The sequence below is a fragment of the Protomyctophum parallelum genome (genome assembly GCF_964188405.1).
Source record: "Protomyctophum parallelum genome assembly, chromosome: 2".
Lineage (NCBI taxonomy): Eukaryota > Metazoa > Chordata > Actinopteri > Myctophiformes > Myctophidae > Protomyctophum > Protomyctophum parallelum.
The window spans coordinates 6,659,162-6,679,472 of NC_139699.1; the positions used below are offsets into that span (position 1 = coordinate 6,659,162).

The 20,311-nt window shown below is 38.8% G+C and overlaps 1 protein-coding gene across 1 annotated transcript in view; it reads right to left on the minus strand.

Moving 5' to 3' along the window:
* LOC310855001 (excitatory amino acid transporter 2-like) overlaps positions 1-20,311 on the minus strand; it is a 60,487-nt gene that overhangs the window by 16,331 nt on the left and 23,845 nt on the right. Inside the window, exons 2-3 of the mRNA XM_083759816.1 lie at positions 16,551-16,702; positions 3,024-3,176 (exon numbers count right to left, since the gene is read on the minus strand). Of these exons, the coding sequence (XP_083615942.1) occupies positions 3,024-3,176; positions 16,551-16,702 (305 nt within the window). The remainder of the gene's footprint in view (positions 1-3,023; positions 3,177-16,550; positions 16,703-20,311) is intronic.

Here is a 20,311-nt window from a genome sequence, read left to right on the forward strand (position 1 = left end):
TCTAAATTCCACGAGGACCCCCCAGAAGGACGATCGTGGTCATGTGGAGGTTATTGAAGTTATATCAATCGACAAAATGTGATACAATGTGGGTATTGGATTAAAATAATTGACGCAATCAAATGAAAAGTAACCTTCGGGAAAGTGCAGCCTTATTTTTCGGGGACAAATGAAGGCAGCATCTCCGCAAAGGAGCGTCGCACAGGAACCCCCCCCCCCCCCAAGGGTCCACGGGGACCCCACGGATGCGGGTCGGAGAGGCACATGCGGTGGCCTCGAAACCCGCAAGCTAGGACCCCAGAAAACCACTCCACGGGGAAAATAACCAAAGACACCGTTTCAATACCATCGGCGTCCTATTACATTATCGCGGCGCACGATAATGTAAAAGTTAAAAAGTTGCGACGACAAAGGTCAAAGGTTGCGACGTGTCGCAAAATACGCGACGAGACTCGACGAGCGCCTGTTCTCCACAGAGACCGTACCATGCGTCACACTGCACGGCTGGAACGTCACGGAAAAGAGGCGCAGGTCGCGACGAAAGCCCAGGAGGTCGAGGCAGGTCATGACCAAAAGCCAAAGGTCAAGACGACTCGCCAAGGTCGAGGATGGGGTTCGCCCCTCCTGGAGTTTTGTCAACATTCCATTTTGCTAGCCCTGAATGACCATAACAGGTCTGTAACTCTGAGAGTGTTCAAATGGAACCAAATGGACCCTTACGGCCAGGTCCATTTGGTTCCATTTGAACACTCTCAGAGTTAAGGGGTCTTTGCAAATTAAACATTTGAGAACGACTAGTTCTAGTGGACTCCTAAATAATTGTCATACTTATTCTGAAGAAAACCTGGAGACTTGACATTCAGTAAGTGAGTGTTATGATCAAAATGAGAACATTATAATGGTGTGTAAAACAGAAAATGTAAAATTTGCCACGGACAAGACCAACTCTTTGCCACGGACCGGTCCGTCCGTGTACGGACATGTTTATATGGACAGTAACAATATTTATAGTTTTGTGTGGTTAAAGTCACGGAAGGATAGTGAGATTGCATGACCTCAAAACACCTTCAGATCTTGTAGAAGTAGGGGTAGCATACCAAGCAGCAGAGGACACTGGATAAAGTATATCGCTGCTGTTGGGAAGAAACCTTTAATCTCCATATTTTAATGTTTTGTGTTTTGTAAATGAACGCCCTACTTGATCACACTACAGCGTCACACAAAATACTAAAGTATTAAAAGTACACAGGGAATCCACAAGTGATTTTTACCGGGTAACGCATGTTGGGAGCCACGGTACACTGCAGCTGTTATCGGCAGTTGCCGCTTAAATGGTAAATGGTGCATTTATATAGCGCCTTTATCCAAGGCGCTTTACATAGATTGTGCATTACATTCACCCATTCATACACCGATTGCGGCGGAAGCCATGCAAGGTACCAACCAGCACATCGGGAGCAATTTGGGGTTCAGAGTCTTGCCCAAGGACACTTCAACATGTAGACAGGAGGAGCCGGGATTCGAACCGCCGACCCATGGATCATTGGACGACCTGCTCTACCTCCTGAGCCACAGTCACTTACAAACCGCCACTGCCGTGGCACGGACCGGCAGTCATAATCTCCCCGCCACCCGTACACCCATAAACTCATACATCATTGAGATCAAATTATAAAAAACATTATAAATAAAACAATGATGTAAAGAGTAAATACACTTGTTTGAGAAAAAAAATACAGCAAGGTCAACGTCAACAATAAAAATAAAAATAAGAGACAAAAGTCACTGTACGTCACGACTTTTGTCTCTTATTTTTATAAGCCTCATACTCTAGGGGTGCGAAAATCTTTCTCTACAATGTAGCAGAGTGAAAGTCAGCAGCTTCCAAAAAACAAAAAAATCTAATTCTCCAAAAATGTGCTTTAGTACAGTACTCAAGTAACACTGTACTTATTTACTATACCATTGCCGATGGTTATTGAGGATAATAGCCATGAGATTGCATGACCTTCAGAGCTTGTACAATGTGCGTACCAACCAGTACCGGCTCAGCAGCCACGGCCAAACAAACATGTCCTTAGGGCCGATTCATACTCGCACCGAAGAGTCGACTTTAGGACGGTATGGTACGGTCCCCCCCCGAACCTCAAATGATGTCACATTGTAGGTTCTACAGCGCCGAACCGACTTTTATTCTGCACTAAAATAGGAGTATGAATCAGCCCTTAAAACGAGCAGTCAGATTTTCTGTTTGGTCTGGAAGCAATCCAAAACAGCCCTTTTGTACTGGAAGCGTATTTTATGTTGGTCTGTCTCTGGTGAGAAATAAAGAGTGGGCTATAATGGTGCCTCCCTGTCCAATGCTCTTCTGGAGGAAGAATTATGTTGTTTACCGATATTTAGAAAGATCTCTTTTGTGTATAATAAAGACATTACATATCGACTAAAAAGCACTGAGTGGAAGATAGACAATGAGCTCTTCAGAATATAGCCTAGTCTCATGGCCACAGCAAACTTTGTTTTCATATGAAGTGGAAAATAACATGAACGCAGTGATGGAAGTAAAAGTAGCAATACCACAAGGTAGAAATACTCAGGCTGATGCAACACATTGTGATCTTATATAAGCTATATTTATATTATATACTGTAGGCCTATCCACATATCTTATTACTGTACTATAGACTATTATCCTCATACCCACTGTTGTACACCGGCCTGCAGGCATATGCATATATATATATATACACACACACACACCCACGCGCACATGCACACGAACGCACGCACGCACGCACACACGCACACACGCACCCACCCACCCACCCACCCACACACGCACATTTCAATTATATTTACTAGTGTTAATTATTTGTATTGCTCTACTCTTACCGGTATGGTTATGCTAACTGCTGCTGCTGCTGTTGCTGCTACTGCAACACATGCATTCCCAAATGGATAGCATCAATAAAGGTCCATCTACTGCATCTATCTGAACCAACATGCACCATGGTGCCACTCACCTGTGACCAGACTGGAAACGACCAAAGGTAAGATGAGCATCTTCAGCAGCCTCATCAAGATCTCTCCTGGGAATGCAATGACCATGACGACGTCCGGAGGCAGAGGAGAGTAGTGTCTGAGCAGCATCCCCGTGCAGGAGCCCAGTAACACACCTGCAAACAATGAGAACATCACCATGAATCTAACAGTAGCACACCTTAAAAACACGAAAACAAAGTTTAAAACTGACCTTAAACATGACTTCACTTAAAGGTATATTCAGTGATTTCACTTAATTCAAATATCACTTATTTTTTTGTTTTGTTGTGATAATCCTCCCTACTATAGAGTGTGCTGACCATATAAGGAGTTCCTCCCTGTCCCCAGTTAACCCCTGGGGGTCAAAAAACCTTAGGTTTCGTTTTTGACTCTCTATCCTGATTGGACGAAAGGCTGGGTCCCACAGCCAAAAACAAAACCTAAGGTTTTTTGAGTGAAATCACTGAATATACCTTTAAATACTCCTTATAGCTGGCTACAAGGGCAGTCGTTCTATCAGTGGTGAAAGAAAGTACTCACATGTTTTATTTAAATAAAAGTGAGAGAAATCTACCACACCGAAGTTCCAGACTATGCAGTGATACTAGTCTGGCCATGCCAGGCTAAGTAAAAAAAAAATACCCCAAAGTACAGTACTTGAGTACATTAGTTACTTAGTGCTTACACAACTGCTTTCTGTGTTGTTCTGTTAAGTCTTTTGTCCAGTGTGTAGCCTACTGTCCTTCACTGTGTATGGTTATCTGTAGTGCTGGGTGATTGTTGTATAATAAATGGACCTAAATGGAAACAAGCTTCAACATGTGTTTTATCGCTTTTGGCGCTTTTAATTGGTGATAGGCTACTGTCCTTCCAACTGTTTTGCCAATAAAGTATTCTTTTCGATTCTATCATCATCAAACTAGACATGGAAATGTTGTTGTAGGCTACTATTAGTGTTACACAGTTATTTCGGGGACAAATGAAGGCAGCGTCTCCGCAAAGGAGCGTCGCACAGGGACCCCCCCAAGGGTCACAACAGTCTTTCCACCTCGGAGGAAAAAACACCACCGGTGTTGCGATACACAGCGCCTGACATAAAACCGCTCCTAATTAGGCTTTCTGTACAAAATCAGGTGTTACATAAAGGTACATATCTCCAGAATGGAAGATGGTAAAATCAAAATAAAAAAATAAATTGGAGTGGACAAGTTAAGCTTTCCTTTTAGGTATGCTGTGTGATTCTCGCTATAAGAGAACATTTACTGTGGGCCTCAGAAAAGGTCCTTCGTTCAATGCATCACCCTTAGCACCACAAGGCTAGCTCTGCCCGGAATGGCTAGCAAGAAATGTGTTGATAAAAAAGCAGTTAATGAAGTCCTTGGCAGACATTGAAATATCAATTTGTAATAATAATAATAATAATAAAACAGTAGGCAGGTTTGGTAATTTGAAACAAGATTTCAAATGCGTATATCTATCAATGCCAGAACAATGGCTTCTATTTCAGTGTGCTAAACTTTCCAGGAAGAGAATGACTGTAGTTTGTATTTGCTTGTAATGCCATCGATGTGTCATTGGTAGGCAGGTTTCTGAACTGTCCACAGCCCACCAATGAAAATCAGTGTGAGTGGATGGAAATTGTGCCATCTAATAATGAGCAGTAGTGAGGACCAATTGTATGAAGATATTAAGGTTGGATATGTGTGGAGTGCTCCTTTAAAGGACCATGAAGTATATTTCATACCATACAGAGGAGAATTGTGCACGGCAGACATGAGACGAGATGATGTTCCAAGATGTTTATTTCAACCACTTTTCAACCTATCTTCATATAATTGGTCCTCACTAATGTTCATGATAAAATACCACAATTTGTTGGTATTTCTTGTGCTCATGATTTTTATTATTGTGAGAATAATGGCTTCCAATAATTGCATTGCAACTTTTCAGGAATAGAAAGGCTGCCTGCTGTTTCTATTAGCTTTGATTCCCAATCAATGATGTCACTGGTAGACAAGTTTCTGAACTGCTCATGGCCCTCCTATGAGACACAGACCGAGTCGGGAAAAACATTGTGGCATTTTATCATGAACATTAGTGAGGACCAATTATATGAAGATGTAAACTGGTGAAGTGGTCCTTTAAGTAATTTACATTAAAAATAAATAAAGGAAACAGAATCAAACCAAAGCCCTGGTAAAGTTGGTTTGGGACAATCATTGTGACATGGTATTTTGCCTTAATTTACAGCAGACGATTAATGACATAACCCAAGGTGACAACAGTCTCTCAGGTTAAACAGTTATAGTCCTGGGTCACAGATACTGAGCTATTTCTGTCTCTACACGCAACTACCCTTTTCTGTCTACATGCAACAATATACTCTTTATTTCTGTCCACACGCTGTCTACACGCAACAGTACTCTTTATTTCTGCCAACACACAACTACTCTTTATTTCTGCCAACACACAACTACTCTTTATTTCTGTCAACACACAACTACTCTTTATTTATGTCAACACACAACTACTCTATATTTCTGCCAACACACAACTACTCTATATTTCTGCCAACACACAACTACTCTTTATTTCTGCCAACACACAACTACTCTTTATTTCTGCCAACACACAACTACTCTTTATTTCTGTCAACACACAACTACTCTTTATTTCTGTCAACACACAACTACTCTATATTTCTGCCAACACACAACTACTCTATATTTCTGCCAACACACAACTACTCTATATTTCTGCCAACACACAACTACTCTATATTTCTGCCAACACACAACTACTCTATATTTCTGCCAACACACAACTACTCTATATTTCTGCCAACACACAACTACTCTTTATTTCTGCCAACACACAACTACTCTATATTTCTGCCAACACACAACTACTCTTTATTTCTGCCAACACACAACTACTCTTTATTTCTGTCAACACACAACTACTCTTTATTTCTGCCAACACACAACTACTCTTTATTTCTGTCAACACACAACTACTCTTTATTTCTGTCAACACACAACTACTCTTTATTTCTGCAACACACAACTACTCTTTATTTCTGCAACACACAACTACTCTTTATTTCTGTCAACACACAACTACTCTATATTTCTGTCAACACACAACTACTCTTTATTTCTGTCAACACACAACTACTCTATATTTCTGTCAACACACAACTACTCTATATTTCTGTCAACACACAACTACTCTTTATTTCTGCAACACACAACTACTCTTTATTTCTGCCAACACACAACTACTCTATATTTCTGCCAACACACAACTACTCTTTATTTCTGTCAACACACAACTACTCTTTATTTCTGTCAACACACAACTACTCTATATTTCTGCCAACACACAACTACTCTTTATTTCTGTCAACACACAACTACTCTTTATTTCTGTCAACACACAACTACTCTTTATTTCTGCCAACACACAACTACTCTTTATTTCTGTCAACACACAACTACTCTATATTTATGCCAACACACAACTACTCTTTATTTCTGTCAACACACAACTACTCTATATTTCTGTCAACACACAACTACTCTTTATTTCTGCCAACACACAACTACTCTATATTTCTGCCAACACACAACTACTCTTTATTTCTGTCAACACACAACTACTCTTTATTTCTGTCAACACACAAATACTCTTTATTTCTGCCAACACACAACTACTCTTTATTTCTGTCAACACACAACTACTCTTTATTTCTGTCAACACACAACTACTCTTTATTTCTGTCAACACACAACTACTCTTTATTTCTGTCAACACACAACTACTCTTTATTTCTGTCAACACACAACTACTCTATATTTCTGTCAACACACAACTACTCTTTATTTCTGCCAACACACAACTACTCTATATTTCTGCCAACACACAACTACTCTTTATTTCTGTCAACACACAACTACTCTATATTTCTGTCAACACACAACTACTCTTTATTTCTGCCAACACACAACTACTCTTTATTTCTGCCAACACACAACTACTCTATATTTCTGCCAACACACAACTACTCTTTATTTCTGTCAACACACAACTACTCTTTATTTCTGTCAACACACAACTACTCTTTATTTCTGTCAACACACAACTACTCTATATTTCTGTCAACACACAACTACTCTTTATTTCTGCCAACACACAACTACTCTTTATTTCTGCCAACACACAACTACTCTATATTTCTGCCAACACACAACTACTCTTTATTTCTGTCAACACACAACTACTCTTTATTTCTGTCAACACACAAATACTCTTTATTTCTGCCAACACACAACTACTCTTTATTTCTGTCAACACACAACTACTCTTTATTTCTGCCAACACACAACTACTCTATATTTCTGCCAACACACAACTACTCTTTATTTCTGCCAACACACAACTACTCTATATTTCTGCCAACACACAACTACTCTTTATTTCTGTCAACACACAACTACTCTTTATTTCTGCCAACACACAACTACTCTATATTTCTGCCAACACACAACTACTCTTTATTTCTGTCAACACACAACTACTCTTTATTTCTGCCAACACACAACTACTCTATATTTCTGCCAACACACAACTACTCTTTATTTCTGTCAACACACAACTACTCTTTATTTATGCCAACACACAACTACTCTTTATTTCTGTCAACACACAACTACTCTTTATTTCTGCCAACACACAACTACTCTATATTTCTGTCAACACACAACTACTCTTTATTTCTGCCAACACACAACTACTCTATATTTATGCCAACACACAACTACTCTTTATTTCTGCCAACACACAACTACTCTATATTTATGCCAACACACAACTACTCTATATTTATGCCAACACACAACTACTCTTTATTTCTGTCAACACACAACTACTCTTTATTTATGCCAACACACAACTACTCTTTATTTCTGTCAACACACAACTACTCTTTATTTCTGTCAACACACAACTACTCTTTATTTCTGTCAACACACAACTACTCTTTATTTCTGTCAACACACAACTACTCTTTATTTATGCCAACACACAACTACTCTTTATTTCTGTCAACACACAACTACTCTTTATTTCTGTCAACACACAACTACTCTTTATTTCTGTCAACACACAACTACTCTATATTTCTGTCAACACACAACTACTCTATATTTCTGTCAACACACAACTACTCTTTATTTCTGTCAACACACAACTACTCTATATTTATGTCAACACACAACTACTCTATATTTCTGTCAACACACAACTACTCTATATTTCTGTCAACACACAACTACTCTTTATTTCTGTCAACACACAACTACTCTATATTTCTGCCAACACACAACTACTCTATATTTCTGCCAACACACAACTACTCTATATTTATGTCAACACACAACTACTCTTTATTTCTGTCAACACACAACTACTCTATATTTCTGTCAACACACAACTACTCTTTATTTCTGTCAACACACAACTACTCTTTATTTCTGTCAACACACAACTACTCTATATTTCTGCCAACACACAACTACTCTATATTTCTGCCAACACACAACTACTCTTTATTTCTGCCAACACACAACTACTCTTTATTTCTGCCAACACACAACTACTCTTTATTTCTGCCAACACACAACTACTCTTTATTTCTGTCAACACACAACTACTCTTTATTTCTGCCAACACACAACTACTCTTTATTTCTGTCAACACACAACTACTCTTTATTTATGCCAACACACAACTACTCTTTATTTCTGTCAACACACAACTACTCTATATTTCTGCCAACACACAACTACTCTATATTTATGCCAACACACAACTACTCTTTATTTCTGCCAACACACAACTACTCTATATTTCTGCCAACACACAACTACTCTTTATTTCTACCAACACACAACTACTCTTTATTTCTGCCAACACACAACTACTCTTTATTTCTGTCAACACACAACTACTCTTTATTTCTGCCAACACACAACTACTCTTTATTTCTGCCAACACACAACTACTCTTTATTTCTACCAACACACAACTACTCTTTATTTCTGCCAACACACAACTACTCTATATTTCTGCCAACACACAACTACTCTTTATTTCTGCCAACACACAACTACTCTATATTTATGCCAACACACAACTACTCTTTATTTATGCCAACACACAACTACTCTTTATTTCTGTCAACACACAACTACTCTTTATTTCTGCCAACACACAACTACTCTTTATTTCTGTCAACACACAACTACTCTTTATTTCTGCCAACACACAACTACTCTATATTTCTGCCAACACACAACTACTCTTTATTTCTGCCAACACACAACTACTCTATATTTCTGCCAACACACAACTACTCTATATTTCTGCCAACACACAACTACTCTATATTTATGCCAACACACAACTACTCTTTATTTCTGTCAACACACAACTACTCTTTATTTCTGCCAACACACAACTACTCTTTATTTCTGTCAACACACAACTACTCTTTATTTCTACCAACACACAACTACTCTATATTTCTACCAACACACAACTACTCTATATTTATGCCAACACACAACTACTCTTTATTTCTGCCAACACACAACTACTCTATATTTATGCCAACACACAACTACTCTTTATTTCTGTCAACACACAACTACTCTTTATTTCTGCCAACACACAACTACTCTTTATTTCTGTCAACACACAACTACTCTTTATTTCTACCAACACACAACTACTCTATATTTCTACCAACACACAACTACTCTATATTTATGCCAACACACAACTACTCTTTATTTCTGCCAACACACAACTACTCTTTATTTCTGCCAACACACAACTACTCTTTATTTCTGTCAACACACAACTACTCTTTATTTCTACCAACACACAACTACTCTATATTTCTACCAACACACAACTACTCTATATTTCTACCAACACACAACTACTCTTTATTTCTGCCAACACACAACTACTCTATATTTCTGCCAACACACAACTACTCTATATTTCTGCCAACACACAACTACTCTATATTTCTGCCAACACACAACTACTCTTTATTTCTACCAACACACAACTACTCTTTATTTCTGCCAACACACAACTACTCTATATTTCTGCCAACACACAACTACTCTTTATTTCTGTCAACACACAACTACTCTTTATTTCTGTCAACACACAACTACTCTTTATTTCTGCCAACACACAACTACTCTATATTTCTGCCAACACACAACTACTCTTTATTTCTGCCAACACACAACTACTCTTTATTTCTGCCAACACACAACTACTCTATATTTCTGCCAACACACAACTACTCTTTATTTCTGCCAACACACAACTACTCTTTATTTCTGCCAACACACAACTACTCTATATTTCTGCCAACACACAACTACTCTTTATTTATGCCAACACACAACAATACTCTTTATTTCTGCCAACACACAACTACTCTTTATTTATGCCAACACACAACAATACTCTTTATTTCTGCCAACACACAACTACTCTATATTTCTGTCAACACACAACTACTCTTTATTTCTGTCAACACACAACTACTCTATATTTCTGTCAACACACAACTACTCTTTATTTCTGCCAACACACAACTACTCTTTATTTCTGCCAACACACAACTACTCTTTATTTCTGTCAACACACAACTACTCTTTATTTCTGCCAACACACAACTACTCTATATTTATGCCAACACACAACTACTCTTTATTTCTGCCAACACACAACTACTCTTTATTTCTGCCAACACACAACTACTCTTTATTTCTGCCAACACACAACTACTCTTTATTTCTGCCAACCCACAACTACTCTTCATTTATGCCAACACACAACTACTCTATATTTCTGCCAACACACAACTACTCTTTATTTCTGCCAACACACTACTACTCTTTATTTCTGCCAACACACAACTACTCTTTATTTCTGCCAACACACAACTACTCTTTATTTATGCCAACACACAACTACTCTATATTTCTGCCAACACACAACTACTCTTTATTTCTGTCAACACACAACTACTCTTTATTTCTGACAACACACAACTACTCTTTATTTCTGCCAACACACAACTACTCTTTATTTCTGCCAACACACAACTACTCTTTATTTCTGCCAACACACAACTACTCTTTATTTCTCCCAACACACAACTACTCTTTATTTATGCCAACACACAACTACTCTTTATTTATGCCAACACACAACTACTCTATATTTATGCCAACACACAACTACTCTTTATTTCTGCCAACACACAACTACTCTTTATTTCTGCCAACACACAACTACTCTTTATTTCTGCCAACACACAACTACTCTATATTTCTGTCAACACACAACTACTCTTTATTTCTGCCAACACACAACTACTCTTTATTTCTGCCAACACACAACTACTCTATATTTCTGTCAACACACAACTACTCTATATTTCTGTCAACACACAACTACTCTTTATTTCTGCCAACACACAACTACTCTATCTTTCTGTCAACACACAACTACTCTTTATTTCTGCCAACACACAACTACTCTTTATTTCTGTCAACACACAACTACTCTATATTTCTGTCAACACACAACTACTCTTTATTTCTGTCAACACACAACTACTCTTTATTTCTGTCAACACACAACTACTCTATATTTCTGCCAACACACAACTACTCTATATTTCTGTCAACACACAACTACTCTATATTTCTGCCAACACACAACTACTCTATATTTCTGTCAACACACAACTACTCTATATTTCTGCCAACACACAACTACTCTTTATTTCTGTCAACACACAACTACTCTATATTTCTGCCAACACACAACTACTCTATATTTCTGTCAACACACAACTACTCTATATTTCTGCCAACACACAACTACTCTATATTTCTGTCAACACACAACTACTCTATATTTCTGCCAACACACAACTACTCTTTATTTCTGCCAACACACAACTACTCTATATTTCTGTCAACACACAACTACTCTTTATTTCTGTCAACACACAACTACTCTATATTTCTGTCAACACGCAACTACTCTTTATTTCTACCAACACACAACTACTCTTTATTTCTGCCAACACACAACTACTCTATATTTCTGTCAACACACAACTACTCTTTATTTCTGTCAACACACAACTACTCTTTATTTCTGCCAACACACAACTACTCTATATTTCTGCCAACACACAACTACTCTTTATTTCTGTCAACACACAACTACTCTTTATTTCTGCCAACACACAACTACTCTTTATTTCTGTCAACACACAACTACTCTTTATTTCTGCCAACACACAACTACTCTATATTTCTGCCAACACACAACTACTCTTTATTTCTGCCAACACACAACTACTCTTTATTTCTGCCAACACACAACTACTCTTTATTTCTGTCAACACACAACTACTCTTTATTTCTGCCAACACACAACTACTCTATATTTCTGTCAACACACAACTACTCTATATTTCTGTCAACACACAACAATACTCTTTATTTCTGCCAACACACAACTACTCTTTATTTCTGTCAACACACAACTACTCTATATTTCTGTCAACACACAACTACTCTTTATTTCTGTCAACACACAACTACTCTTTATTTCTGTCAACACACAACTACTCTATATTTCTGCCAACACACAACTACTCTATATTTCTGTCAACACACAACTACTCTATATTTCTGCCAACACACAACTACTCTATATTTCTGTCAACACACAACTACTCTATATTTCTGCCAACACACAACTACTCTTTATTTCTGTCAACACACAACTACTCTATATTTCTGCCAACACACAACTACTCTATATTTCTGTCAACACACAACTACTCTATATTTCTGCCAACACACAACTACTCTATATTTCTGTCAACACACAACTACTCTATATTTCTGCCAACACACAACTACTCTTTATTTCTGCCAACACACAACTACTCTATATTTCTGTCAACACACAACTACTCTTTATTTCTGTCAACACACAACTACTCTATATTTCTGTCAACACGCAACTACTCTTTATTTCTACCAACACACAACTACTCTTTATTTCTGCCAACACACTACTACTCTTTATTTCTGCCAACACACAACTACTCTTTATTTCTGCCAACACACAACTACTCTTTATTTCTGCCAACACACAACTACTCTATATTTCTGCCAACACACAACTACTCTTTATTTCTGTCAACACACAACTACTCTTTATTTCTGCCAACACACAACTACTCTTTATTTCTGTCAACACACAACTACTCTTTATTTCTGCCAACACACAACTACTCTATATTTCTGCCAACACACAACTACTCTTTATTTCTGCCAACACACAACTACTCTTTATTTCTGCCAACACACAACTACTCTTTATTTCTGTCAACACACAACTACTCTTTATTTCTGCCAACACACAACTACTCTATATTTCTGTCAACACACAACTACTCTATATTTCTGTCAACACACAACAATACTCTTTATTTCTGTCAACACACAACTACTCTATATTTCTGTCAACACACAACTACTCTTTATTTCTGTCAACACACAACTACTCTTTATTTATGCCAACACACAACTACTCTTTATTTCTGTCAACACACAACTACTCTTTATTTCTGTCAACACACAACTACTCTTTATTTCTGCAACACACAACTACTCTTTATTTATGCCAACACACAACTACTCTTTATTTATGTCAACACACAACTACTCTTTATTTCTGTCAACACACAACTACTCTTTATTTCTGTCAACACACAACTACTCTTTATTTCTGCCAACACACAACTACTCTTTATTTCTGCCAACACACAACTACTCTTTATTTCTGCCAACACACAACTACTCTTTATTTCTGCCAACACACAACTACTCTATATTTCTGTCAACACACAACTACTCTTTATTTCTGTCAACACACAACTACTCTTTATTTCTGTCAACACACAACTACTCTATATTTCTGCCAACACACAACTACTCTTTATTTCTGCCAACACACAACTACTCTTTATTTCTGCCAACACACAACTACTCTTTATTTCTGTCAACACACAACTACTCTTTATTTCTGTCAACACACAACTACTCTTTATTTCTGCCAACACACAACTACTCTTTATTTCTGCCAACACACAACTACTCTTTATTTCTGCCAACACACAACTACTCTATATTTCTGCCAACACACAACTACTCTATATTTCTGTCAACACACAACTACTCTTTATTTCTGCCAACACACAACTACTCTATATTTCTGCCAACACACAACTACTCTATATTTCTGTCAACACACAACTACTCTTTATTTCTGTCAACACACAACTACTCTTTATTTCTGTCAACACACAACTACTCTTTATTTCTGCCAACACACAACTACTCTTTATTTCTGCCAACACACAACTACTCTTTATTTCTGCCAACACACAACTACTCTTTATTTCTGCCAACACACAACTACTCTTTATTTCTGTCAACACACAACTACTCTTTATTTCTGTCAACACACAACTACTCTTTATTTCTGCCAACACACAACTACTCTATATTTCTGCCAACACACAACAATATTATTTATTTCTGTCAACACACAACTACTCTTTATTTCTGTCAACACACAACAATATTCTTTATTTCTGTCAACACACAACTACTCTTTATTTCTGTCAACACGCAACAACCAGGTGGATCTAACTTTGATGTTGACTGCAGGAGCACAAAGAAAACATACCTACAGGTATAGCAGTTAAACCATTTCTTTACAAAATGAGGTATAATATAATAACAGAGAAGGAGAAGTCCGGACAGAGTCTTTGCTCCAACAGTGTTTATTTTGTTATAACACCATTTAATATCACGAACTGGATGTGCGCAAGCCACCTGCTTTTTAAACTAGTATAATATAATAAGTCATGTTACAAATCTGTTATTGTCTCCACCAGGCCGAAGGCATGGGGGGAGAGTATGTTTTGCACTCCGTCCGTCCGTCCGTGTGTCCGTCCGTCCGTGTGTGTGTGTGTGTGTGTGTGTGTGTGTGTCCGTGAGCAGCTAATCTCGGCCACCGTTAACCCGGTCGATGCCAAATTTTGCACACACACTCCCTGGATGCCAGCCATGAACCTCTGCCCCAAACTTTCCAGAACGGCCTGTTATAGCGCCACCAGGAGGCCGCTTTGTGCAAAACAAGTACACAGTGCACAGTGCACAGTACACCTACAGATGTTGTCCAAACATCACGCAAATTGGTACACAGTCTCTCTAGAGCCATTCAACGAAACCGGTCTATCAGATTTCTCAGACTCCATCCTGATTGGTTAAGATTGGCTTCCAAAGTTCACAGGAGTGCTCAGTTTCAAACAAAATGCTGCAAATCATGAACACATCGCGTGATTTCCGTGAAATTGTGCACCCACATTCCCACTAGGCCGAGGACGAAATGCCACATGAACAATTTCAACTCAGCCTCATGGTGGCGCTATAACTGGCCGAAAAGTGTTTTTACCTCTAACTGCACGGATCTGTGGATAACTTTGTATGCCAACTCCCTAGAGGCCAAGGAAAAACCTTTGCCTGGAATTTTTCACATCTGCTCTTTATAGCGCCACCAGGAGGCCGACATATGTAAAACACATTTTCTATTATTACTCCTTCAGATTTTATCCACATTTCACGCAAATCGGTACACATGATCTCCATAGTCATGTGATCAAGACAGGTTTGTTTGATTTCTCATATTCCATCCTGATTGGCCACGATTGGCTCCTACAGTTTTCAGGAGTAGCCCGCTTTGTACAAATCGCCACAACTCCTCAACGCAGCGTCCGATTGCGATGAAACTGTGCACGCATATTCCCACTAGGCTGAGGAAGAAATGCCACTTGACAGTTTTCAACAGCCTGATGGTGGCGCTACAACAAGCCAAGTTGCGTCATGCACTCGCGCGCGCACACACACACACACACACACACACACACACACACACACACACACACACACACACACACACACACACACACACACACACACACACACACACACACACACACACACACGCCAGGGAGCAGGGCTAACTAGACCCCCCACTGGTCAAAAACTGTGCTTGAACAACCTTTGGCAATTCTCATTTTAAATCTATACATTTACACTTAATACAATATTTGTTTTGATTTCTTTTACTTTTGTTGCCCTTTTATCCAACCACCAGATGAAGGCAAGCTGCAATGTCCTACATTCCTATCCTGGTGGAGACCTGTGCCCAGAAGGGCACTTTTTCTAGTTTTTTATACTTTTGTGGCTTCTGCCCAAGAGCAACAAAATGTGAGTACTTCTTCCAGAGCTGACATGTGGACCATGTAACCGTACCTAGGATGGTCAGAGTGAGGACCATGTTGTTCATGATCTTTTGACACAGGCCTCCACACGCTCCCTTTGATTTCTTCTCCTCCATGGGCATGGGCTCCATGTGGCTCTCATGCATCCTCACCTCCACCTGCTTGTGCATCTTGTTGTCGGCACTGAAACAAGCAACACAAAAAAAGAACTGTTAGGATTTATTAAAGGCAACGTTTTCTTATTGACGGCATCAAAGTTGCGGTAAATCTTTCAACACAGCATTGGATTTGTAAGCAGAAACTACTCTATAATCTATAAAAATTCAGGTCTGGTGAGAAATTTGCAATCAGGACTGCAGCATAAAAGGGACTTGAGAGCCTCTGTTTAGTTTGGTGAACAATGGAGAACCTTGAAGAGATCGACAACCAGAGAAGGAGAGGGGTAAGACCGTAAGAGTGAGATGAGGATCCTCATCATCATCTCACTCTTACCCTCTGCTACGAGAGGAGTAGGTGGACAGAGAGGAGGAGGAGGGAGAGGAGGACAAGGAGGAGGTATAGGGAGTTTGAGCAGGCCGTTTTATGTTTGACTATGAAAAAGTACAAGCCTACAAAGTACACAGAGTCATTTTACAAAAGGAGAAATGGCTCATTCTCCAGAGTCAGTCATTCATGTGTGTTCCATTTCTATGATTGTGTTTTCAATTTTGCACTTCATTGTGCTGTAAATGCTTGGTAGTGTGCAGCAAATGCTTAGTTGTGCTTACTCAATGAATGGTATGTGTGTGTCATTTGAAAATATGGCTGTGTGTACCAAATGAAAACATGAGTTCCATTTTGGGAACAGTTAAGAGATTTAATGGCAAATTGTCATCATGGAAAAGGAGTGTCAGGGTTTAGCATTTTGTGTGTGACGTTTTCAGTTTTGTGTGTGCAGTTTTGAGATTATGGTCCTTTCAACAACCTGTGTTCATTAAGAAAATAGCTTTCAGAAATTCAGACATAACCTGCTGTGATCCTGACTTGTACGTATTATTGTCACAATACCTTGTATGCATGTAAATAACTGTTACTTCCATTTCCATGATGGAAATGAAATAAATATGGATCCATGTAGTTATTATTCAGTCACAAGCTCTTGTTGATACTTAGCTTGGTTCAATATGTACCATTAACACACACACACACACACACACACACACACACACACACACACACACACACACACACACACACACACACACACACACACACACACACACACACACACACACACACACACACACACACACACAAAAACCTGGGCCTGGGCCGTGACTCAGTGGTCCAGGCACCTTGGCTGGTAACCCAGTCTGGCAGTGTGCCGGGGGTTCGACTCCCGATCCCGACGGCCTTTACTGCATGTCATTCCCCCCATCTCTCTCCCCATTTCCTGTCAGCCTAGTGTCTGTCCCTCCATAAAAAATATAAAAATAAAGGCGAAAGCCACAAAAAAATAAATAAAAAAACAACCTGGGAGCTGACCAGTACAACCACAGTCTTATACTGTTGGCCACTAAGCAGCTCCAGGGGGAGCAGTTCAGTGCCTTGCTCAAGGGAACTTCAGCGGTGTTGGGTGAGTGATGACAATCACTTCCCCACCCTGATTTTTCCTGCCCGTCCGGGGAATCGAACCGGCGCCCTTTCGGCAACAAGGGCGCTCCTCTAACCCTTAGGCCACCGCTGGAGCGTGTCTTGAGTGTACAGGGTTTGATACCCATGTACCTGTCTAAATACTTCCTTAATGTAAACGAAGTCCACACCCACAACACCAGAGGGAGTGCAACAAACCATGTACAACCCAGATTCGGCACAAACAAGGGTCTAAATTATTTTCGCTCCTATGCCACCAAAATGTGGAACGCCAGTCATTAAGACATGTGAATCCCTTGACTCCTTCAAAACCGCTCTCAAAGGGCACCTACGGATGGCTGCAATTCGAAACTGGCCTCTGTAAAATCTGAATCCCCCACCCCCCCCCCCCACCCCATTTCCCCTCACTGTATAATGTATCTTTTCCCTTTTTTGCTTCCTATATGATGAATTCCTGTTCTGTTCTTTAGCTACATAGACATGTCTATTTGTATGTCTCTAAATGTTTGTATGTCTCTAAATGTTTTGATGAATTGAACAATGTGGACCCTGTTGTAAACAAGTGTAATGCTTAATTGGGTCGTCCACTCACAGTTAACAGTCTTTGTATTGAGTTTGTGCTTAAAATGTACTGTCAATTCTACAAACTGTTAATAAATATTTCAATCAATCAAAAAATTATGAAGGCCCAGGTAGGGACAGGCCTCAATCTTCGCCGGCTGTCAGGCACGGCTGCACTAACTACAAATGCACTCTGATGAGCTGCCAATTTGAGCTTAGCACACAAGTTGGCCATGAATGGCCTACTTGTGTGCGAGCAGAGCACGCAACTTATCTGTGGCTCTTGTAAAGTTTAAATGATGAAACCCATAAACAACATTTAAAATAAAACTTACACCGATCGAAAACAAAATTCCTTTCCTATAACTACTGTTAAAAAGAAACTGAGAATTAAGGTGTAAGTAAGTAATTAACTTTCCACTAATTACGATGTGTTGCAAAAAAGTATAACAATTCTATTGTCCAGTCAAAAACAATTCAATCTGATGTCATAGTGCTAACATCAGATGTCAAAAACAGACATTAATTCTAAAATAAAAACACTATTAAACTGACAAAATCAATAGAGTAGGCTAATAGGAACGTAAAAAGATAATAACATTTATAACATATAATAACTTATAACAATTTCAAACTATGAATTAACTTAGAGTCAGGTGTTGTAATTCTAAAACAAAGGTTGTAATTTTAATTATATTATTATAATTCTCTATTTCTGATATTAATCCATTTTTCAAATCTATCAGATACTTTTCAGAATACTCTAACAGCTTCTCAAGAATCTCATGTGAACAAGTTCTTGATCTTGCATAATTGTGTCTTGTATTTTTAATTCAATCTGTATTTTATATTACAATAGTAGTTCTTAGCTTCTAATTTACGAACTATATTCTTACAAGTGAACTATATTCTTTAAGTTTCACGATAGGACTATGATATCAAGACACTCAATCAATAATTCTTACAAAACAACCATAAAAAAGGTTTCCTTTGATCTATTTCCTTCTATGATATTTAAAGAAAACTCTGTTGCTTTGATTGACTGTTCCGAAGTCTTTAGATATTTGTTCTTTTCCCTCATTCTCAAACCATTTTATTAGTTCATCTATGTTAGACTGGTTAATAAACCAGACTAATATCGCACGGACCGCGTCTGGGGAGGCTCAGCTTGGATTTCATTTCCAGGGGGGGGCGGGTTGAAACATTTTCTCTTTGACGCAATTGGTCAGAGCTACTGTCAGTCAAAGGTCTCAAGCATTGAAAGTCACTGTACCAAAGCCCGCCCATATTGCATACCGTGTCCCGATTGGCCGCCCCATTTATCTGGTGTAGGAAATGGGCGTACAATTGAGCCTCTCCAGACCGTAATCCGCCAGCAGGCAAATCTTTTTTTGACAACGGCTGATTCGGTCTGGTTTATTAACCAGGCTACATCTATGTAGCCCTCTCCGGTAGATAGATACGTCACAAGGCGTTCTTTGTTGTACAGACATTTATTGCGTATGCCAAATGCCGTGAGAACTGAATACACATAAAAGACAATATACATTCAGTTCTCATGGAGAATAATCATGAACAACACAGGTTACAATAAACAAA